Source organism: Equus przewalskii, chromosome 26, assembly GCF_037783145.1.
Source record: "Equus przewalskii isolate Varuska chromosome 26, EquPr2, whole genome shotgun sequence".
Lineage (NCBI taxonomy): Eukaryota > Metazoa > Chordata > Mammalia > Perissodactyla > Equidae > Equus > Equus przewalskii.
In genome coordinates this window covers 17986560-18011671 of record NC_091856.1, presented here as the reverse complement: position 1 = coordinate 18011671, position 25112 = coordinate 17986560, and the positions used below count along the sequence as shown (strand labels likewise).

The 25112-nt window shown below is 41.4% G+C and overlaps 2 protein-coding genes across 5 annotated transcripts in view; one reads left to right on the top strand and one right to left on the bottom strand.

Moving 5' to 3' along the window:
- The window catches only part of SLC31A1 (solute carrier family 31 member 1), a 32258-nt gene extending 9055 nt beyond the window's left edge, over positions 1-23203 (bottom strand). Inside the window, exon 1 of the mRNA XM_008541757.2 lies at positions 22791-23203. The gene's annotated coding sequence lies outside the window, so the exon portion shown is untranslated. The remainder of the gene's footprint in view (positions 1-22790) is intronic.
- The window catches only part of FKBP15 (FKBP prolyl isomerase family member 15), a 53182-nt gene continuing 51146 nt past the window's right edge, over positions 23077-25112 (top strand). For 2 of the 4 annotated variants that reach the window (XM_070595078.1, XM_070595077.1), the window contains exon 1: positions 23077-23215. Coding sequence is in view for 2 of the 4 variants with exons in the window: in XM_070595076.1 (XP_070451177.1) it covers positions 23167-23219 (53 nt within the window). In the remaining 2 variants the exon portion in view is untranslated. Of the gene's footprint in view, positions 23220-25112 lie in introns of all 4 variants that reach the window. The other 2 variants (XM_070595076.1, XM_008541754.2) reach the window with 1 other exon arrangement.

Genomic DNA, 25112 nt, shown 5'->3' with positions numbered 1-25112 from the left:
GTAGGAAACATTTCATATTCAAATATACTTGGAAATAGAGCAGGAATAGAATCTACTTCCTTTCATTGCCAGTGAACAATGAATTTCTTGAGATGGAATCCTATGCAAAGCTTGCCCAATGGTATATGAATAGGAAGGTACAAATCTGGTGAAAATTAACCTACGAACATACACTGTAGGCACAAACTCAAACTAATCCTGCTCACTAAAAGTCATTTTCTAGGAAAAATCCCAGAGGAATATGCCAAACTCAAATGATATCAAAAGAGGAAAAACTTAAAAATTTATTATTAAAGCACAATAAATAAAAGTGATTATACTCTTTTCTCTTTCTACTTAATTTTTCAGTGATGGGCCTTATGTATTTGGATAACTCATCTTCTAAAGCAATCAAACACCCCTAACCCATTCCCTCTAGAAGAGATTCTACTCAGAGGAGGTAAACTGGCAGTTGGTTAGTGTTAGTCTGTTTCCTTTGGTAGCTTTAATCTAAGACCCCAAGCTCAGCTTCTTCCAGAATAAAAATGGGTACTGAAGCAAGAATAAATCAAAGAGTGACACAGCAATACTATTTGCTGTCTCAATTTGTAATCTGAAAAAAATGGTTTAATCATGAGCTGTGCTGTTTTGTCTTTGGTTTATTTAAATTTCTCTAAACTCCACAGCCAACTTTACTTGCTCTCGAGAACTGTTTTGTCTATATTATAGCTCCACCCCACTGTCTCCAAGATCTGGGTTCAACGTCCGCAAAGTAGCCATACTGTACTTTTATGTAATCAAGTTTCTTGATTTGTAAAGCAATTACCATTAATGGAACTTGAGGAAGAGTTAGCAATGATAAGTGATAGACGGACCTTGAGCAAAATTTTTGTGTTTATCGATTCACTGGATTTCTGGTTTTAGGACAATCTACGTGCGTGTGTTAATTTCAGGTTATTTTTAGGACAGTCTATGTGCATGTGTTAATTCCAGGCTAACATTCCATTCTGGTTTAAAACCTCCATCATTCACTTTTCTTCTTATCCTTATTATTCTATTTCATCAAAGTTACAAATTATTTATAAAGAAGATTACTAACAAGAAAAATCTGAATACATAACTCAAGGACAGAACTGAAAAACAAATGACAACAAAAAAACCTTAGGATTCCTAATTTTCAATCTATGATAAAATCTACCTGTAATATTTTATTTACCAAGTTGAGTTTATAACTAGGTAGAAAGATTAAGAATACTGTACTTTCATTTACATTTTTGCCAATTCAGGCAAACCAGTTTTCTCTAACAGAATCCAAGAGGGACCCACACTGGAGAAGCAGCTTTGCATTAGAGAATGGAGTGGTGAGTTTAACTACATAGCTGGAGAGCATCTGACAAGGAACGTGGAAGGTGGTCTGAGTGTAGAATCTGGGAAAGTTCCTTAGCCTCTTTGGAGCTGGTTTCCAGCCAGGAGAAAACCCCTTGAAGGGCTGCTGGGAGGATGAAATGAGTTGAGAGACATAAAGCATTTGGCAAAGTGCCTGACAAAAAGCTATTATCATTATGCGGAATATGAGGGGATAAAAGACCTTAGATTGGGGGGAACTCAGTGAATGAACTTTGTGGGAGAAGCCATCCAGTAACCAAAATATTAGCTTTCTGTTAGCTTCTCTCCTACAAAGTATTCTAGCTAAGCCCACTTTCAAGCTCCTTTCTGCCTATCGTGTCTCCTAACTGAGACCACAAAGTGGCTATGGACACTCATGTGGATAGTACATAATAGCTCCTCCTTCTAGCATAGAAAACACCATGGATCTTTAAAGAAATACAAGAGAAATAGTCCAAGAATTGACTATAGAAAAAAATCAAGCATGAGTTTCTATGGAACTTAGTTCAGATAAAACAGCCAAGAAGTTTATCTCTCAAGAAGGTTTTATACTACCCAGTTTCTAGGGAACATTTATCTTCAGTTGGGTACTTGAAGTTGGCTATATGCCAACTTATTTCTATTGCCCTGAATACTACTAGGTATGAGAAATGAAATGACACATTCTGCATTGACTGTCCTATAGCTTTGCATATCTTTCTGCTCTCTTCCTTCCTCCATGTAGCAAGGATGGTGCAGTATTTATACAAATAGGTTTCAAAACTTCCTGGTATTCAAGGGTCTAATTCTTTCTCAGTCTACTTCTAAGGATCATCATAAAAGAAGTTTCCTCTTTTCCTGTTCCACCCCCGACACAATCACATTGTAAAATTTAACTGGAAGGCCAGATTCTTTGCAAAACCTAGCATCTCTAGCAAAAATAAACATGATTTTTACGGGCAGAAGTTAAGAAATTAGCGAGAAGGCCAGATTCTGATGCCCATTCTGAGTCTTAGCACTGACTTTACCTCTAATAGGTTTAGTCTAAATTTCAAATAATTCTCTTCTATTTTCCTGGTATTGCACAATGATGGATAAGAAACAATAATCCATAGGGACTATAAAGATTAGACCCCCACAAAAAGACTACACAGAAGTGGTCATACATCTGCCACATGGTCCCTCTTCTCCAGCTCAGACAGATGTAATCTGGAGCCTCAGACAATTCTTTCGGAGACTGCCTGCAGTCTTTCCTGACTTCCATGATAGGGAAGATTAGGAGGAAAGTTTTTACTCTTAAAATGATTAGGGTCATGTTCCTTTTTAGATTTAAAAAAAATAAACAAAGAGAAATCTATGTAGTTACTCTTCTGCTTTCTGCAGTCATTATTTATGCCTGGTGGCTTACAGGCTTCTGGCAAGCAGTGATATGGGAAATTCAAGGTCAAAAATACTATACTACCATAAACAGGGATTCATGGTTCACATGGTCAAGCAGCCAGTTTAACTGGACTACCCCTGTCTTTTGATGACCCCTACAGGGTCAGTAGATATTCTGAGAAATGGCTCTGGCTTTGTTTCAAGTGCCCCTATAGGTGAACTGTAAAATTCTCTTGATGGCTTTAGGAATTCCACACTTACGGAGTCCTTTTGGGGAGGGAGGTAAAAGAAATGCAGGAGTAAAGGGGAGACTTTGATATAATGTAATCACAAATAGGGCTTAGGTGCCTCTCCATAACTTGGCATTCCAGGCCAATACACCGGAGCTGTTTAGAAAAACCACAGTAGCTCCCAGTAAATGGGAGGGGGAAATATAATTTGACGAATACATAGGGGGAAGACCCTTCCCCTTGAAAGCTATGTTGTTCTACTCATCCCCCAGGCCCTGACCTCACATTCCTACTTCAAATTGACTGGCAGAAATGTGGTCATAATTGTATGAATATAACCACACAGCCCTTCGATATTTTAGCTGCCTTTCCTTGGCCTACGTCCTTCTTGAGGTGCAGTGATCATAAGGATACTTAATTTGCCAATTTCATTTACAAAGGGTATTAGACTTGAGCAGATAATAGGTTTACACAGGTTCTCAGCCAGATCTGGCAAAAACTTATGAGTCCCGAAGTTCTGCCACATCAGTGTACTAAAAACAGTCAGTACAATGATGCAATGGAGGTAGAGAGAAAACAGGTCAGGTCAATAAGAAAAGAAGAAATGTAAAGACCTTTAAGGCTCTGTCTCTCTCACACACACAGTTCCCCTCAGATTAGGTTTGGCAGGTGATGGGAAGTAACAGGGCACTTCCTACAATCGTAGGTCTATAAACACAGTCAGAACTCAAGAGAATAATTGCCGAAACCGCACCACATCACTACCACTACCACCAAAAAGAAAACAAACACCTTAGATTCTATCCTTTCAAAAATTCTTCAATAAAACAAAGGCTACCATTTTCCCTTCCAACTTTTTGCTTTTGTTAATAATAAAAATAACTCCAAGGGATCATCTACAACAAATTATCACTTGCTTTTCTTCACGGCACTCGTTGGGCTGAGATTAGAAAGATGGTGACAGAATGGGCAAATAATTAATTTAGTGATTATTTGCAGATTTCAATATTATTTTCTCTTTCTTCACCATATAGCAAAGTGGGCTCTCCTACTTCAGACAATCTGCACAGGATTCCCTAAGAGCACTTCTCATGGAAAGAAACCAAACTATGCCCAGTCTAGATCCTCAAGTAATAGCAGAGTCTATTTGGCTCAATTACTCATAGAACAAACGAATGGGCTGCATCCCAAGTAACCAACTGCCAGAGACATAAAGGGAAAACTACTTCAAACGATTACACTTAAAGAGCCCTCATTTAGGAGTGGCCAGCGATCTAGGCAAACAAGAAATGCTGCACGGACTGACGTGTTTTTAGAAGAACACAAGAGCAGCTATGGATTAGTAGCAGTAGCTCTTTCACTCCGATGTTCTTGCCTAAGAACATCTATTTTAATAAAAAGGACAGTAACTCAGGAGCTGCTTTCAGAATCTCATTCTAACTATCTACGGAAAAGACAGAAAGCAAACCCGTGATTTGATTCTAATCAGGATAAGACAAAGAAACACTTCTTTCCAGATACTGGTTGAAGGTGACCCCCTTCTATCATCCTGAATTTCATCTTTCCACATTTCTCCTCCACCTTATTAAGCTGTTCAGGCTGAACAAAGGAGATGATAAATCTGTTGGGGCAACATTGATGTGGAGGAACTGATTATGTGGCACACTATCACTTTCAAGGGACAGTATGCTAAAGACAAACTTAATTCCTTAGATGCCAATCGTCCAGTCTCTAGATCACATATGCCTTCTGGGCAGACATGGATGGACCACACTATTACCATATAACAACAAAATATAAAGGAAAGAGGACTAGTCTAAACGTTAAAGAGATGTGGGTGATAAATACTACATTGGGCAAGTAGTTTTATATTTTACAGATTCATTTTCCTTAACTGTATAAACACCAAATTATATGATTAATAAAGTTTCACCCAGAACTAAAACCTAATTCTACACTTTTTCAGCTGTTTCTGCGAGAGAACAGAATGCTTCTCTATCCCTGTCTTGACTATTAGATTATAAATTCTATGAGGACCCTATCCTGTCTTAGTTAACCTATGAATCTCCTGCATTTTCTAATACCTTGCACAACGTGGTAGATTACAATAAAAGTTTGGAGAAATAAATTGCTTTTCTCTGTATTTCTCCCCTGGCAACTTAGACATAAGAAGACATTCCTCAATCTGTTAATGACACAATGGGCAAACCTCAGTTTCCTCTCTACCACCTAGTGAGTGTGAAATGCTATATAATAATATTTGATGGATATGCTTAGAAATTATTCAGTAGCTCTATACCAAGAAGTAGCAAAATGTAGTTGATCTAGAAGTAACAAAGACAAGTTGAACGCTTTAAGAGTTGGAAGAGTATTACAAATTCATCTAGTTCTACCTACTTATTGCATAGAAGCCTAGAGTATGAAACCACAAAGCTCTTGGGAGAATCTAACATTTACATTTTCTGGCCTAATGTGCCTCTATAGATACTTTTGTAAAATATTTCTGACAAACGTAAGGAGACTGTAAACAAAACTCCTAAGTGGAAGAAAGGAAGAGAATACACAGTCTGCTATTGACCTTTAAGCGGTCTGAAACGCCAAACTCAGATCCTTTATATGAACTAAGTCTCTAGGGCACTAAACCTTGACAAGTGCCACGTAAAAGGACAGTAGAGAAAAAAGAGCAAACGGGAAGACAAGATCAACTTAAAAATGTTTTTGGGGGCTGGCCCCGTGGCCGAGTGGTTAAGTTCACGAGCTCTGCTCAGGTGGCCCAGTGTTTCGTCGGTTCGAATCCTGGGCGCAGACATGGCACCGCTTGGCGAGTCACGCTGAGGCGGCGTCCCACATGCCACAACTAGAGGGACCCACAACTAAGAATATACAACTATGTACCAGGGGACTTTGGGGAGAAAAAGGAAAGAAAATGTTTTTGCTCTGCACATCTACCAAATGAATAATGGCATGGAATCTGAACAAATGACATGGTATGAAACAATGGCATTTGCTTCCTAAAAACCCAACTCTATTATTTTATTCTATCCTCACAGTATCTCTTCTTGGTTCAGAGAAACTAAGGCTCAGAGAGCTTAAGCAAACTGTTCAATGTTATACTAGAAAGCTGTGAAGGTACCTTGGCTGGAATCCATGTGTCCTCACTCCCGGCCCAGGGCTTATTCTCTATTAAACCTGCCTTAATATTTATCCAATGTCACGATTTTGTATCCATAAATGTCACAATTTTGATCACTTTTCCTAATCCCAAGTAAAAGAGAATATTCACCCAGCCTGCCTCCGGTTTTCACCATCAGCAGCTCTATTACAAACAGGGGTTTTCCTAATGGTATCCCTGCCCTCTGTTCATCCTATATGATACATCAGTGACAAATTAATTTACCTGAGGCATGGCTCTATTTATCTGCTCAAAAAATTCCATTGCCTACTAACCTCTCCATTGTCTATTCACCTCCCTGTTCTGAGATCACAGATCTCTAAAATAAAAACCCCAACCTACCTTTCTGCCTGCATGTACTTTATGTTCCAGCCAAACGAGTCCAATAACCAAAGTTTCTACTGTGCGTAGGACATACCCTATGCTTTTCTGTCTAGTATCTTTCCTCAAATTGTTTCTTCAGTCTGGAATGCCCATCCTTGTAATTTCTAATGCAACAAATCCTCATTTTCCAAGGTCTAGTTCTAAGACCTATGAACATTCATAGCACACTGTGCCTTTCCTAATAATTCTGACTGGGACGAGGTGTCACAAAATACCCCAAGGTGTTTTTATGACCTTTTCAATCTCTGCCTGTTTCTGTCATCACGTGGATAGAATGGTATTGAGAAAAGGTAGGAGAGACAGTTGAATGGAGGTATTTCTCCAAAATTCCTTCTCATCTTCATCAACTGTAGACATTTAAAGGGCTCTTCTTGGATGCCTGTCCTTCTTGACCCAGCTAAGGAGGGAATTCTGGCTCTAACAATTAGGTCTTGAAAGAGATGGACGAGCCATTTCTTCATCTATACGCACGCAGACCACTTGAAATTGAAACCTGAGTGCCCTGTCTCTTAATTTGTGGGTCACAGAAATGTCACTAAGAATTAGAAGAATTAGAAGTCATTGCATGGAGTTTCTCAGTAATATACAAATTCTGTAATAACTGTTCACACACTCCTAGGGATTTGTCAGACTAGAGTGTTGCTCCCTTCCAGAAATATAAGGAAGCACTCCCTAGGAAGCACTCCCTTTCCAGGCAAGCCAAGTAGAGCAAATGCTCCATAGGAATCTGAATCTTGCTCTCTGATGGTGATGATGTTAACAGAACCAGTACTCCAAGCTAAACTAGTATCTATACTCCAGATATAATTTGCATCTATTTCTCAAGTTATAATTTGCATTTTAGTCTGTACTCCCAGGAACTAATCTCTGTCTGCAAAGAAAAACCTAAGTATCTTCACATCCAACTTTTGATATTGATAAACTTATTTTATGCTCACTATTTGGCATTTATGTCTGTTACAGAATTACTTTCCAGTCTCATTTCAATTTAATCCTCTTCACATTCAAATATTCCACTGAAATGATCTACTTACTTGTCCTGAATAAATTTAGCACTTTGACACTTGTATGCCTTTTGGGCTCATGTCATTCCCTGTAATTTCTTTTTTCCTCCATTTTCTGCGTATGTGCAGATCTTGCCATTATTTATTCAACATTTATCATGCACTTGAAATGTGTCAGAACTAGGAGAAAGTTAAAACATGGTCCTTGTTCTTTTGAGTTTACAATCTGGCTCACTGAGGCTTAGTTAAAATGCTACCTCTTCCCTGAGGTTTTCCTTGAATCCTTGACAGAAGAAAACTCTCTTTTCTGAATTTCTCTAGCAATCTTCTCTTATGGAAAATCTGACTTACAGTTCTTAAAATACAAGATCAAAAATACCATATATATACAGCAAGTTCCTTGACGGCAAGTAACTAATTTCTACCTCCTTACCGCATCTGGAAGAACACTCAATAAATATTCATTCATTCAAAAAGTGTTTAATTCTGGCACCGGCATGGTAGCGCAGCGGTTAAGTTCTCACGTTCCGCTTCTCAGTGGCCCGGGGTTCGCTGGTTCGGATCCCGGGTGCGGACATGGCACCGCTTGGCATGCCATGCTGTGGTAGGTGTCCGACATATAAAGTAGAGGAAGATGGGCATGGACGTTAGCTCAGGGCCAGGTTTCCTCAGCAAAAAAGAGGCAGACTGGCAGTAGTTAGTGCAGGGCTAATCTTCCTCAAAAAAAAAAAAAAACCCCAAAAAGTATTTAATTCTTACAATATCCATGTAGGTTTCAACACCTACTCACAAGGAGCCAGGTACAAAAAGCCCAGATTTTTGCCTTTGTGGAGCTTACTCTAAAAGCAAACAATTTTAAATATGCAAACAAATAAATATGTATAGGTATATATAATCACAAATTGTGATAGGTGGTATGAAGGAAGTCAACTGGGTACTGTGGCAGAGAATAAAAGTGAACGAACTAATTTATATGGAGGCGGGCAGGTGGAGAGAGAAAGAGAGAAGCCCCCTCTAAGGAGGTAACATTTAAACACACCGATAGATTAGTGGAGTTGAGTAGAAAGGGAAGGGAACAGCATCCCTGAGGCAAAAGAAAAAATCGAGGTCATTCAAGGTCAGCATGAATAGAACAGTACACTGAGTGAGAGAAAGAGAAGTCAAAGAGGTTGAAGAGAGAGCAGAAAGGGTATCAGTTAAGAAGGTCTTCCAGATCATTTTAAGGAGACTAAATTTTATTACAAGGGCAACTGGAAGCTATTTAGGGGTAATAAGCAGGAGAGTGATATGATCAGATTCACATTTTGATAGAGTACTTTGGCTGCTGTGTAGCATAACTGGCCTTTATTTGTTCTTCCCTATTAATAGTTCCTGCTCGAGTTATTCTGTGAGGCATTCACAGAAGGGAAAAAAAAAATCCTTACAGAGCCAGAGGTATAATTCTTTAATCTGAGAATCCAGAAAGATATCTGCTAAAATTTTAGAAGGATTAGGAGAAACTTCTAATTTCTGGGTTATAAAACGGTTTGATGGGCAAAACCGAAGAATATGCTACAAGGACTATCCTGGATTGTAAGAGCTTCTAAAGTCATATGCCACTCTTTGTAGGTGAGAGTTAAGCTTACAGAATATAGTTAAGAGCATGAGTTTGGAGTCAGATGGTATTCAAATTCTGGCTCTGCTAATTTCTAGCTGAGTGTCCTGGTGACATTTCCTATAAAAGTGCCAGGGCAGCAGGTACTATGTATAGAGGCTGCTAAAGGGGCTGTGTCCAGATTTCAAAAGCACTTGGGTAAATGACTCAAATTTGCTAGTTGCTCAATAAATTAAAAAAATATGGTGAAGGTAGACTAAGCTCCCTGTGGAGACATGGACAACAGACTATAAGACACACGGCACGTGCTTAATAGATTTCTATTGGATTATACAATCTGTACTATACATGGAAACCTTTGACAGTGATATAAACAAATCCCACTTTTCACTCATACCTCCTCAAAACATTAGCAATAAATCTTGAATTTATGTGACTCCAATTTTTAATGCCTTGTTTTAGGGACAGTGGAAAATACACTAGACTGAGTCCAAGATTTGGATTCTGGTCCATCCAACTTCATTACTGTGTTCTTTTCGGTAAAACATCCATGTCAGAGTTTCTCAATCTTGGCATTACTGACATTTAGGACTGAGAAATTCCTTGTTGTATGGTCTGTCCCATGCATTGTAGGATGTTTAACAGTACCCTTGGCCTTTACTCACTAAATACCAGTAGCACCGTCCCAGTTGTGACAACCAAAAATATCTCCAGGGGCCTGCCCGGTGGTGCAGGGGTTAAGTTTGCACGTTCTGCTTTGGCGGCCCGGGTTCGCTGGTTCAGATCCCAGGTGCAGACTTACGCACCACTTGTCAAGCCATGCTGTGGCAGGCGTCCCACATATAAAGTAGAGGAAGATGGGCATTGTAACGTTAGTTCAGGGCCAGTCTTCCTCAGCAAAAAGAGGAGGATTGGTGGCAGATGTTAGCTCAGGGCTAATCTTCCTAAAAAACAAAAAATGTCTCCAGACATTGCCAAAAGTCCCCTAGGGGGAGAAATCACCCTACCTCTTTTTTTAAAATTTAATTTTATTTTTTTGAGGATGATTAGCCCTGAGCTAACATCTATGTCTCTTCTTTTTGCTGAGGAAGACTGGTCCTGAGCTAACATCCATGCCCATCTTCCTCTATTTTATATGTGGGATGCCTGTGACAGCATAGCTTGACAAGTGGTGCATAGGTCCGCAGCTAGGATCCAAACTGGTGAATGCTGGGCCACCGAAGTGGACTGTGAGAACTTAACCACTGTGCCACCTGGCTGGCCCCCATCCTACCTGTTCGAGAACCACTTTTGATCTCTAAGTTTCAGTGTCTCATCCAAAACGCAGGGAAACACGGAGATAACATCTGTCTTGTTCTCCTTCAGGGTTGTTATATGATTCAAATAAGATAATGAATGGGAAGAAATACTGAGAGGAACAAAAAAAGACCATATAGGGCCAGCCTGGGTGGCCTAGCGGTCAAGTTCGGTGTGCTCCACTTTGGTGCCCAGGCATGCGCCTATACCACTCATCCATCAGTGGCCATGCTGTGGTGGCAGCTCACATGCAAAAAGAGGAAGCTTGGCAGAGGATGTCAGCTCAGGGTGAATCCTCCTCAGCAAAAAAAACAACCAAAAAAGCAAAAACAAGGTCATATAACATATGTAAAAGCATTATTATTACTCTGTGAATTATTATTATGCTCTGTGAGTGCTCAATAACGAGGCTGAAGAAAACTACGCACATCTTGTTTATAGAATGCATTGTAAGGCTTAGGTTAAGGCTATGCACAGTCTAATATATCTTTTAGGTGGGTCTTCAATACATATTTGTTGATTGAGTGATTCCAAGTCTGGGTCCAACAGTAACTTCATTACTTTTGTGGCATGTTCTTAGGTTTTTCTGCTGAGCCACAACAGTGTAGTATGTCTCCAAACCTAACTGCACTTGAAAGATAGGCCTGGATTAAACAAGAATGGCTACTCATTATACAGATGGAAAATCAAGGTACACAAGTTAACTGACTAGTCAAGGTCACGTGGCAGTCGGTCTGTTGGCAGTCTGCAATTAGAATCCCGATTCTGATCTCAAGTCCAGCGCTCTTACAATTACTCACATCACGGTACTTTCATCTAACTATCTTGCGTCCCTGTCTCTTCACACAAAGTTAACCATTTTGCTTTCTGTGGGCAATCCTGAAAAACTGAGATAAGGAAACAGAGCTGTAGTTCTGAGAGAGGCTTAGAAAGAAATGCAGACCTGTATTTATGGGGAGGCACAAGTGGGTATTCCCCACATAGGGAGTAAACCAAGGTCAAGGTATCCACCTGCCCTGTTGAGTCTGAGGTCCCTGCCCATTAAGTTGTCCGGGAGGAGGTAAACCTAGTTGTCACCTGCCTCCAGAGCAGTTGTGTCCTGCAACGCTTTATACCATGCTATGGCATGCAGTTTGTGCTAAAACTGTTACCTGCAGAGTTCTTGGCTGCTCTATGTCTACGTGGCTCTAGGCAAGGTGAGAATGGGCTTCACACAGCCTGAGCTCCAGGTTGTATTTCGGCATTCTGTTAAAATTCATGAAAGCCCCAAATGTCATTCTACTATATATTTTCAGGGTTAGAAACAGAACTTTTAATGAAAAACTCATAAAACTGTCCATTTTTAAGGACATTTATTTTTATGGACCATTTATTGTACTCCTTTAAAATACCAGGTCATTTCTAATTATTACGCCCCTGTGTGAACATTCAAACGCTGAATCTTTCACAAAGAGTCATCATTTCCCAACCACTGATTCAACAGTCTTCTGGATAATTCTCAGGAAACATGTGGATTGCAGCCCACCTTAAAACCTTTACCATTATTATAATTTGAAAGAACATAAGACTAGAAATCAGGAAATTTTGGTTGTAGCCTAGTTTTTCCCATTACATTAGTTAGTTTAATCATTATGGTCACAGTTTCCTTAGTGAAGAGAAAGAATAACTCATCTGTATGGCCTACTTCAATTAGAAAAGTTTAGGTGTTCATAATATTGCTTCAATGAGACACAAATGCATACTTGTCTTTTCTAGATACATTCTGAATACTACTTGGTATCTTTAGACATTCTAACATTTCAGTGGCTTTAACACTTACTTATCAAACACATTTCAGAGCATACTTTAATATTACTTTCTAACAATTCCCAATTCACCGATCTTAAACAATCATCTCTGCTGAGAGATACCTTGCTGAAGCAGAAACAGCAAGAGCAAGAGCCCTCCCAGATCTTGGAGTCAGACTGCTGGCTGTCATAAAGCTGTGCCATCTCTGAAACTCAGAACAAGTTACTAAAACTTCGTGGGGATGATATAAAACTGGGATAATAAAATCTCACAATATTTTGAACATCAAACGTAAAAATACATATGAAAGTGTGACATTAATAACATATCTAGTAAATAATAAATGTTAATTACTTTCTTCCTAACTCAAGGGTTTCTCAAAGTGTGGTGCAAGGACTGCCTGAATCAGAATTATTGAGATTTTTTGGCTAAAAAAGAAAATGATGGACCCCACTCCATACTACAGAATCTCCTCTCAGGGAATGGGGCCTCAGAAGCTAGATATTTACTAAGCTATATAGGCAATTCTTACATACTGTAAAATTTGAGAACCACAGTTCTGAACTATAGAGGTGTATACATAATATCTATAGCACACAGAATTTAAGGACTGGATGTTTAACAAGTGAGAGCTTAAAAAAAAAGAAAAAGAAAAAAAGAAAGTCAAAATTCAACTAGGAACTAAAATAAAACGTGTTTATTTTGGTATTCCAAAAGGGCACAAAGCTTGCCTAATCTAACTTAAAATTTACACATACCACCATCTAATAATCAAAGAACCTTCTAGGCTAACACCGAATTTAATACCAAATGGCTGATCTTTGGGATTTGAGAGAGGTTTTTTTCACTCATTGTGTGAATAAAATCTCTAAATTCCAGACGAAGTGGAAATGACACATCTTCTGCAGTTCTATTTTTCTAGATTAGTTGGGAAAGGCAGGAATTGAACTACCAGAAAGACTTCAAACAGGAAATGCACTGTTTGCTGACTTAAAAAAAAAATACCCTCTGTGTGGAGAGATTGTGGGATGTAGTTTTCGACATAATTAATGAAATTAAGATTTGTGCCCAGCAGAGCACTCCAGGATCTGTCCCTAACCATTCGCTCCTGCATTTCTGAGACTGGAGTGCAGTATGAGATTCTGATCGTCCACCAAAAACAAACAAAAAAACACGAGGAGGAAGGCGTGGGCAGGAAAGATATTTTCCCACCAAAACAAACAAAAAAACAGGAGGAGGAAGCTGTGGGCAGAAAGGCTATCTTCCCTTTCTTTTCCATGGCGGCTCTCCAAGGGAGCTAGACTCATTCTCTAACTGGTAAAACTGTACCTACTGGTTGTGGGCCCTTGGGCAAATTACTTAATATCTCTGTGCCTCAGCTCTAAAATCAGGATAATAAAAGTAGCCCACCTTATGGGACTGTTGCATGGATTGTTATGAGGCGCTCACGGAGGTGAGGGCATAGCGGTTAGGAGGGCAAGCTAGTTTCCTCTAAGAGGTGACAGTAGCACCTGCCTCACGACAGCGTGCATTTAAAGACTTACATAGCACGGTGCCTAAACACAGCAAGCCCTCGATATCCATTATCGTTACATGAATCGACTGTTCTTTCTAAACTTGGCAGAGGCACAAGTCCCCAAGTCCTTTGATCTAGCCTTCACCCATTACTCCACACCTAACCTTTGCTGTTCTCATTCTGGGAGTTTTCAGGGCGTGAATTCTATCCACTGAACTGCACAGGCAAGGACATCCTGCACCTACGTTGTGCCAGGTGGTCAGTAATTTGCTTCAGTTGATTCCAATCTGCATCTACATTCTATGAAGTGTCTCAAAGTTTCAGGCTTCTCTCTCCTTGTTTTCTAATTATAAAAGACGCTTTTAATGGGTGGTTCCTCCACCACCAAGCAATTCTCTGACCATAGCTGGGTGTTCTACAATTCAACTCAATTCTGGCACTACCTGGAGATAGCACGAAATTCCACAGGTCAAGGGCTCAGTCTCACAACACTGCCCTTCACTTCAGTGGAGGTAACCTGTTGTTACCTGTGCTTCCGACTGACTGGCTATAAATCAACAGGTTCCCACAACCCCCTTTCCTTGGGTTCAATTAATCTGCTAGTACGGCTCACAGAACTAAGGAAGCCCATTAAGTCACTAGATTACCAAGTTATTACAAAGGATATGAAAGCACAGCAATCAATAGCCAGATGAAGAGATATAGAGAGAGAGGTCCTAAACGAAGGAGCTTCTGTCCTCATGGAGTTCCCAGCACAGTGGCACAGGGAAGCATTCTGGTTCCCCACCCTAAAAGCTCTCTGAACCCCAATGTTTTGGATTTTTATGGAGGTTTCATTACGTAGGCATGATTGATTAAATCATGGGCCACTGGCAATGGAACTCAATCTCCCCTACCCCTCTCTCCTCCTGGGAGGTCAGGGGCTGAAATTCCCACCCTCTAATCACATTGGTGGCTTCACTGGCAAGCAGGCCCCATCCATCAGGGATGGAGACTGGGGCTTTCCTGGAGCTGTGTCATTAATATAACAAAAGACACCTTTATAGCTCTCCTTAGGAAATCCCGAGGATTTTAGGAGCTCTGTGCCAGAAACCAGAAATGGGATAAAGACCAAATATATATTTGTTATAAATCACAATATCACATTTTTTCTTATTTTCATATTTCTAAAGTCATTTCACTAGGATTTGGGGAAGGAAAAGAGATGCACTCAAAACACCGTCTTTTTTTTTTTTTGAGGAAGTTTAGCCCTGAGCCAACATCTGCTGCCAATCCTCTTTTTGCTGAGGAAGACTGGCCCTGAGCTAACATCCGTGCCCATCTTCCTCTACTTTATATGTGGGATGTCTACCACAGCATGGCCTGCCAAGCAGTGCCATGTCCGCACCGGGGATCCGAACTGGCGAACCCCGGGCCACCAAAGCGGCACATGCGCACTTAACCACTGTGTCACCGGGCTGGCCCTTATCTTTTCTACATTCTAGTTTTTTAAGTGTACGTAAGGGGTAGTAATTCTAGCCCTGAATTCTAAGCTATAACATAGCCCCATACACCTTGTGGTATTTCTGAAGCCAGAATAAGGAAACTCTTTTCATAGTTAGCTTCTAGAAAGCTTGTGGGCCTTTTACAACTTGTCCAAATAATAGGCAGAAAGAAGTCTAGTGACGCTTCTAGCTTGAGCTACCCAGCAGCAACTTTCCCTGGGAATTTGGTATTGCAGAAAGCTTATACTTGAAAAGGTAGGCCCTACCCCAGTAAGCTACATGTTAGGCCCTATAATCCTCTCATCTATAACTATAGGAGTTATAGTCCACAAGTGAGCCTGGTTATCTCCTGTCCCACAGAGCTGATCACAGCTCTCCCACAGACAGTCTATGAATTTCTGTATTCTAAAATCACAAAAGTCAACACAAATCAAATTGCCTCTTCTAAATGTACAACTTCATTCATTTATAAGCCGGAGTTTGTATTAACCTAATATTCGCTTTGATCTTTATGATTTCATACACACAGAATGAGATTTGTGGGAACAAAAAGATACATGTTTATTTTGAGTTGCATCTTCCCAGGTCATTCCTACTGAGTATGGAATACTAACTCCATAGCTAACCACTAGTGTGTAGCTAAATAAATAAGGTTCCAAATTTTTAACTGCAGCACAAAGAATGGTAATGAAGCGTAAAAAATTTTAAAAGGGAAAAAAGTATATACATATTGTTTGTAAACACCTATGTTACCTCTGGGGGGCAGGGATACAACAAAGTGGTAACACTGTGATCCCTAGGAGGGGAACTAGTTAGATGCGGGTGGGAGAAGGAACATTTAAAGAAATTAAGTCCAACTCCTTTATTTTACAGATGGGGAAACTGAGGCTCATGTTATTGACTAATCATGCTAACATACTCTTTAGCCAACTGAACTCATAACATGTGCTTCTCACGTTACCCTTCTGTACACGAGGTTAACCACTCGCATTTCTCCAGAAGGTTTGCTGGGAAGCAGCTAAGCAGGAGGGGTTTCTGAGCTCCATATAGCGCGTCTCAGTGGCAAATAACAGAAGCTCCTGTTTCTCTCGCCCACTCGCACCTTTCTGTACAAAGAAGATCAAGTGTACAACTGCATTCTTCACAAAGCTTTTAGAAAAGCTTTTATTTGTCTGGTCTGAATAGGACAACTCAAATTTGATATGTCAACAAACAAACTGAAAAGGTCTTTTAGTTATGCAATGATAGAAGGGGCTAAGTCCAATGGGGAGTGGATCTCCCAGCTCCTACACTCCATTTCTCTGATACCTTTTGTGTTGGCTAAACTACTTCCTGGAATAAAGCAATCACGAGATGTACCCTTTCATACTCCTCTTACTGGATCCTTCTACAGTCTTGACACATTTCCAATGTGCTAACTATGAGCGCTTTATTATGATTTATGCAAAGATTTTGGAGTGGTTTTTAAAAATTTTTTTTATTATTTATGTCTTTATTTTTTTGGAGGAAGATTAGCCCTGAGCTAACTGCTGCCAATCCTCCTCTTTTTGCTGAGGAAGACGGGCCCTGAGCTAACATCCATGACCATCTTCCTCCACTTTATACGTGGGACGCCTTCCACAGCATGGCTTTTGCCAAGCGGTGCCATGTCCGCACCTGGGATCCGAACCAGCAAAGCCTGGGCCACCGAGAAGCGCAATGTGCGAACTTAACCGCTGAGCCACTGGGCCAGCCCCTTGGGGTGTTTTATTGACAGTGTGATGAGTAGAGAAAGCACGGGACTAGGCATCAGAGGTATAGACATAAATTTGGCATGTATTAAGCAAATCACCTAAAACCAACAAATACTAGTTCCTTTATTGCAAAAGGGATATAAAAATACCTACCCTGCCAATCTCACAGGGTTGTGAGGATCAAATATGTCAAAATACTTTCTAATTCTAAGGTATAGTAAGTACTATACCTTAATTACTTAAGTAATATTATTAATAATAGCTTATTTATTCATTAGATGACAAAGTTAATCTCTGAAAGGAGATGTCTGAGTCACAGACAGGGCTCAGTTTCATGTCACTTAAAGTATATAGCCTCTTACAGTTTGATTTAAAGAACAAGCAGCTAGTCAGATACATACACATTAGCAAAATATTGCTTTAACCTCCTTCTTATTATAATCAAAGGCAGACAAAGGTCCCCCTTCTTAAACTTTCCTTTTTTTATATAGGATCTCAATTGTCTGGATCACGATATTGTTAGTTTGCCTGTGAAGAATACTGGGAATTAATTTGGTGGGAGGCAGAAACCAGAACACACTTTGTTCTGTTTTTACTCCCCCCTCCCTTTAATTAGCAACGGATGATTCAATGAAAACGCATTGAGAGAATGTAAATGAAAATGAGAAAAGTTGTTCAATACTTCAGATGGAGGCTGCATGGTGTGGCGGAAAAGTACTGCTAGGAATCAAAGACTAGGGTTCTAGATTTGGCTTTTGGTGGTAGGAGAGAGGAAGGTCCCCAGGGGTACAGTCAGCAGGATTTCTCTGCCTTTCATTTCACAAATTGAAACTTCTAGGTAGCTCTAAACTGCTTCAAAACCCTATAAATGCTCAGCAGAGTTCTATAATAACTCTACTACCTATTTAGGGGAAGACAACACTGCTGAAAAAGGTCCTCTAACATTTCACTGGTTGCTAGAGTTTTGCTTTTTATGAGTGCCCTGGAAATCAGTTCTCATATTTACTTTAGCCACACAGGTTTCCATCTCATTACGCTGTATTGCACAAGGTCCTCAGCCCACAAAAGCAGGTTGTATATAAAAGCCTAGGGCCTTTTGTGTAAAGGAAAAGAGGTAGGGCGGACCCTTCTCAACCCTTTCCTTCTCTGCAGGGCTTTGCATTCCTAAGGATGGCCCCCTCCTCTGCTTGGGGATGTTACCTCAATCCTGAAATGATACTGCTCAAAGCCGTGGAACTTCAAAAGCATTTCCTTCCCAGTCTCTCCTGTAAGATTTCTTTCGGCATAAACTGAACAGTTAATGTATTAAGTATCAGCCTCCTGATGACTTCTCATACCTAGTCACAAACTACAGAAAACTTTTGATTTTTTAAATGGCTTTATTATGCTAAAAAAGCTGCACGTGGGAGTGCAGGCCTCAGCAACCTGCCCTCCCCCTCCCCCTCCCTTTTCCCTAATCGTACCTGGCTTGCTAACTTTCAATGGCAGGGTCAGCTAAGTGTTGCCTGGTCACTGACTTCTCAGACATCTTCCACTAGTGGAAGTCATCTTGTCACTCACTGTGAACATTTGCTTTTCCAGTGATAATTATGTCATCTTTTTCTCTTTTGTAGCACTTCTGGTGAGGAAGGCACAAAGGAGAAGCACGGCAGAGCCAAACTGGAACAAGGAGAGGAACAGACTTAAAGACCCTTAGAGGGGTCATTTAATTTTATTCACATTCAGTCTAGAATCTTTACTTTTCTCATTTCAAAATTCAGATTATAATCCAAAGAAAAACTGGATTGAGGTTTTTAATAGATCAATATCAGTGCCCCAGGTAGTGTTTACCCTGCTTATCTCTTTCAATCCTCATAACTCCACATTCTAAGGACTATTAGAAAAATGAGGTGGCTACTTACATGGGGTGGGGCCACGGAAACTTTTACTTTTTACTTCCTACACTCCTAAACCATTTGAATTTTTTTTTACATCAATCACGTCATTTAGAATAAAAAGTTCCATTTCCTACTGGGCTAAACACAAACTTGTCACCTTGGCCTTTAAGGTATTTGACAAATATGGCCCTGGTCTCTTTTACAATTTTAATCCACTACTTCCCTATGTGTACTGGCGTCTTATTCTCTTAGCAAACTATCCCACAAGACTCTCCTAACCAAGTGAGCTGATGACATACTAGCTAGGCCGATCTCCAACATCAGGGGAGCAACACTTCTGCGCTCCCTCTCAGGGAAGCTGTGTGCATATCGAGGGTGTCAGTTATGATTGTTCACAAAACCAACTTATGCCACTGTGCTTACTACCGTAAATATGTAACTGAATGAAGTATAAACGAGAAGAGAAAAACAGCGGCAGCAGCTAATACTAACTGAGTACTTACTACCTGCCAGGCACTGTTTTAAGTACTTTAACTCATAAAATCTTCACCAGAGCCCTAGGAACTAGATACTATTATTGTCTCTCTTTTACAAAGGAGGAAACCGAGCAACATGCCCAAGGCCTATACAACTAATAAATGGCAAAATGATTTGTCTCCAGCGCTTAAGATTTTAACTACTATACTACATAGACTCTAGAGTAGTTGTTTCTATGAAAACCAAGCTGAAAGCTTTGGGATGACCAGATAAAGACGAGGCACGCAGATACACTCACCTACTCAACTCTACCTGGAACGTGAAGGGAGCCATGGATAATATATAACCAAATGCGTGTGACTACGTTCCAATAAAACTTTACTCACAGAAACAGGCAGCAGGCTAGGACACGATTTGGCCCTCACGCTGTAGTCCGTAGATCCCTGAGACCCACACGCCAAGAAAAGGTTTATGTGAAAAGAATGGCAAAAAGATGTTTACATTTTAAGTTAAAATAAAATGTTTAAGGTCTGTTTAACTAATATCTGTATGAGTCCCTGCTTTAACTTACTTTTTCAGTTAACCAGTGACTGGCCTCAATTGCTTCAAATAAGAGGGCGACTCTTGTAAAAAACTCTGCGCCTTCTTTCCTGCCTTTGTGCTTCTGCCAAAGCCACTCGCGCAACCTGGACAGCCTTACTTCCTCAATTCCACTTGGACCCCCACTCATCTTCAAAGCCCATTATCTAACCTCACACCCTCTAACAAACTAGATAGGATCTCTTCTTCCTTTGAAGTCCGAGAATAATTAATTTCTACTTATGGGACTTACTTTGCTCTGTCTTCTATCGCGGTTACTCACATACTTCAATATCCCAGCTATTCAACTATAAGCACTTTGAGGACAGGAACAACGACTTACATATTTTCCTATCCCAGGCAACACCCAGCACAGTGCCATATACATAGCAAGTCTTCAGATATTTCTTCAATTGTGTTCTGACATTTTTCTGTTTTCAGTGACTGAACAGAAAGAACATTACACCAACCCCCCAAACGCACCTTTGATTTATATCCCTATCTCCACATCTAGGGTCTAACTTGGTTATAACTTTAAACTATTAGTTTTAAAATGCATTCACCAGCACAGATGTGTATGGGTGTACCTACATATAAAAATTGTCATCTCTGTAGCAAAACTGCCGACAATTTGAAAGGAATTGTTAAAATTGCTGCTTCCTGGTTAATCTTCAGGGGGTCATACATTTTATAAATACATCTAAAAGCTGTGTACTTAAGCAAAACAAACAAAACTGCTTAATTCAAACTTGAGATCAAAGTTGTGCCTTATGTAACCTCTGTATCCCCAGTAGTATTTAACAGATGTCTAGGTCTAATCCAGTCCTTTTATAAAGTTTAGGGAGCCAGGGCCAAGCTCAGAGTGAGCCAGACAGGCTGGGATGAAAATTCAGGTTGTCTGAATCCCAGTCCAATATTCTAATTCAGAAAGACACCGGCTTTTTAGGTGCACCCAATCCTGCAGTTTAAAACGTAAAGACAGAGGAAACCTCACCACCATCTTCCCCTTCCTCATACTGCCAACCAGTACTAGCAGCTGTATTTCCACAGTGGTGATCTGGGCATGCGGATTTGCGGTGTCTCAATCAGCAAAAAAGGCTGATCGAGATTTTACGATTTCTGCCTATTTAAAAAGGCTACTTACACACCCCGGATGAAAACACCCCCATTCAAGAATGCAAGATAACCGTTCAAATGATCCGTCAGCATTTTTTCAAAGTATTACTCAGATGTTTCAGAGCTGGGACAGGAAGGGCCAGTACTGGGGAGAGGGGTTACAAAGAGCTGTTACTTATGCGGTTCCTTCTTTTTTTTCCCTGAGAAGTAGCCAAGTCCACATTCTAACCAGAGCTACTGCAAAAAGTTCCTGTTATAGTGCTTAGCCTCCCGTTACATCATTGCTTTAACACTGTCAGCCTTCATTACTTCGACCATCTTAATCTGTAAAATAAACACAGGAAGCGGACAACAGTCCTCTGTCTCAGTTTAACAGAGGAATAATTTACTAACAAAAATTAGAGTTACATATAATATTTCTCGCTACCCTATTCCCCTCTTTCCCTTCCCGTAAAGCTTTAAACATTAGTAAAATCGTCTTCAATTCACAAAAGAGACTAAGTAACTCAGTTCACAGCTAGTACAGCATTTTTATCTTTCTGGAAGCTATCTATGGAAGGTGAGAACCACTACTGGGCTCTTTAAGTCACACGGGGAAAAAAATCCTAAAAGAGTAAATTAAGGAATAAAGGAAGAATTACTCAGTCGAACAAGAAATTAGCTCATTATGGGCAAGACGGTGCTTTGTGACACAGGAGACACCCAGATGAATAAAACTGTCCCTGTCTTTGAGGAGCTTACAATTTAGTAGAAGTACACAAACTATAATAAAAAGTGGAACAAGGGAAGTACCAAGAGGTACGGAGTTTTCTGGGGGAGAGCTACAAATCACTTGCCTTCAGTTTCATGCTAATAGATGACAACATTCAGGTAAGGGACACCTGTTGTGTCAACCTGATTGAGAGAAGCCCGGAGAAAAAGAACTCCAGTGAGATCTATGGAAACGGACGCTACAGTGGGACATTAGCTGCTTATCCACACCTTGGCTAAGCCAGGCCTAGAGACTGTGCCAAGAATTACACCAGGGTAACCAAAGAAACACTTATATAAGACACAGAGAGGGTGCAAACTAGAGGCAGAGAAGTCAGCAACAATTGATGTTGCCTTAGGTCTGCGTAGGACGACTAAGCAAAACCCAGGCCAAGGTTGGGGCTGTGGATTGCCAGCTTGTAAAACTTCCTCCTTTCCATTACCCATCCCGAGAACATCCCAGCTCTCCTGCACAGATGGACTCTAGAGAGGGGCCTTCTCTCAAGACGTACGCCACGGTCTCGCAATAACCACTCTGTAAGGCATACAGTGTCCAAGGTCTGGGAAGGTTCTTGTTCAGCAGTCAGCTGAGTCCGGAGTCAGGAGACCAGAGATCCAGCCCGTCTGCCCTTTACTCTGCGTGGCCTCGGACTAGTCTTCAGAGTGCTTCGTGCCTTCCTTTCTCTATCAGCAAATTTTGGAATTACGAGGCACAGATTGAATTCCATGACCTCTGAGGTCTAAAAGCTTCCTGACCGGCCGGCATAGGAAGCACTGGACAAACAGCCCGTTCAACATACAGCGAGGTCGGTCACAGGGGAGAAGCGGTAGGGGCGTCCGGTCCATTTTTACAGATGGAGAAACTGAGTCACCGAACACCCTGCCCTAAGGTCACTCTAGGTATGTCACTGTTGGGGCCGGGCCGAAAGCTCAAGGCTCCAGACGGCCAGTCCCAGGCCCTTTCTCCTTCTGCCGAGCAAAGAATGGCGTGGAGGGTCCTTGTCCCGGAGGGGAAAGGACTGTGCCCGTGCCTGGGCTGCAAGAGAGGCGAGGGGGACGGACTTACCTTCCCAGATCGAGTCCCGCCACCGGCGCTTCCGTCTCAGAATCTTGGCCCGTCACCCCTCCACCACTCTTCAGAAGCCCCCTCCACTTCGGCCGGCTTAAACGTGTCGGCTGCCTCCACTGAGCACGATCCCTGCCCCGCCCCCCCTGCCGCGCTGGCCAACCAGTTCTACGCAGGGGCGTAGGACTCCGGCGTTCCCGCGGATTTCGCAGCCTGGGCTGGCTGGAGGTCCTCCCACTTTGCCTGGCTCTACCTCCTTCAGAGGCGTGTCTTCTCTCCGCCGGAAAGCAGACGCTGCCGCGGCATTTCACGACATCCCGTAAAGAACCGAAGAACACCCCGAGATCATCACAGCAGCGGGACCAAAGCCTGCGCAATGTTCGGTGCAGGCGATGAAGACGACACCGACTTTCTCTCGCCTAGCGGTGGGTGAGTGACTGAGAAGCGTGGGACAGAGGGCGTGGCCGAGAGAGCCGGGCAAAAGGTTGGAGGGGTAGATCTCTTATCAGAGCTTTTCCTCACTTCCGGGTCCAGACCCTTGCCACATTCCGGTGCTCTGCAGGTCTCTGAATGTGGGCAAAGCTCGAAACTGAGTCTGTCCATCTGGATCCTGGACCTGACCTCTCCCCTGACACACAGTATGACCCTGCGGTTCGCCTTTCCCTTTCTGGGTCACAGTTTCACTTTCTATGAAATGGGGGTGATTGCTGATGAGAATACCCGCCTCAGAGTTCTTATAGGAGTCAACTGGGGCCGATATGAGACTTTCTTCGTGGACGAGGCGGTGACGACTTAAGAACTGGCCTTGGTCGGTCAGCTCCAGCATCCTTCAGGGCCCAGCTCGGATGTCACCTTTTTGATGGTTTCTGTTCTCCTGCAGCCCCAGGCAGAATAAATTGCTTCCTTTCCCTTCTTCCCACAGCTAGGCGTGTTTACGTCTATCCTTGCATACTGAACTTGCTAGATTATGAGTCCCTGACGGGACTGCGGCTGCTTTTGTTCATCTCTATCTAGCGCTCAGCACGGTGCCTGGCACATATCGAGTGCTTAGGAAGTGCCTGTTGAATGAATAAAGCTGTGAATTTGCACTCTAATCCTTAAAGCCAATGTAAGAGACTGTGGTCGCTATCCCCTGCCTCCTTCCCCCGTCACCCCCACCCCACCCTGTCATTGTTATACTAGCCCAGGGTACAAGTTTTCAAGAGGCAGGGCTTTATCTCTTCAGTAATCAGTTTAGCCTTTGCCTTGCCTTGTCTTGTGTCAGTAGACAGCTTGACTCCCTTCAAACTTTTGAGCTGCCAAGTTCTGATTCTTGCAGAGCCTTTCTTTGAACATCTGTTTAACAGATTTCAAAGTGTACTGAAGAATGATGAATACACCAACATATATCCCTCATTCTATTAAATGCTGAGAGGTTACGAAGATGATTAAGCTACTGTACCTGCCTTCAAGTTGCTTCCAGGCCTGATGGAAAGTTGAAAACATAAATGACCATAAAATGACACTGGCTCTCTTTTGGTCTTAAATAGGATCTTTTGGCTTACACTGTGACTAGCTCTATTACCTATCCTGAAATCCTCTTTTCACTCTCACTGTCTTGTTCTACCCCACACCCACTTTAGATGGCCTACATCTGCTTAGTTCCACTTGGGCTTCTTTTAGTCGCTCAGAGTTAAGCTGTGTTTTGGTTCCTTTTTTCCCTATTCCACCCAAAACATTCACTAAAATTTCCACGCAGTCCAACCTGCTGCTGTTGTCTGTGTATTGAGGCTTGTGAATTAGTGTTTTTTCGTATAAGCCTATTTTGTATGTGGCTGTGCCTTTTGAAAGTTTACAGTATATACTTTAAATTCACATTCTTCCCTAGGTGCAAGTATTTGGGGGAAGTCTGTAAATGAATGTTAGGGCTCCCAACTTTCATGCAACAAGCAGTCCCCTGCTGACTGAAAATTGCAGGGTGGATAATGACAGTCATGTGCTCTTTTCCAGATTCCTGGCCTGAGATAAGTTCTTGGTGGCTCAGCTATACTGCTTTCCTTAGCTGGCTCATCAAGGGCCGGAAACACTTGAGTTCTAGGCATGTGACTGTGCTCATAAACATAGACAACAGCTAATTGAATGATAAAAGTCTTAGTTAACAAAGCTATACAGATAATTTATTTTTGTTCCCAGTAATAACCAGAAAAGCCAAATCAAATTTAAGATTGAGAATATAGAAAGATTCACTAGCGTTCTCTGATACAGCTATTCCTCTTTTGGTTTTCTCTAAGGAAGTAGAACGTATGACAGTGAGTGCTGCAGCTGCTTTTCAGTTCCTCTTTA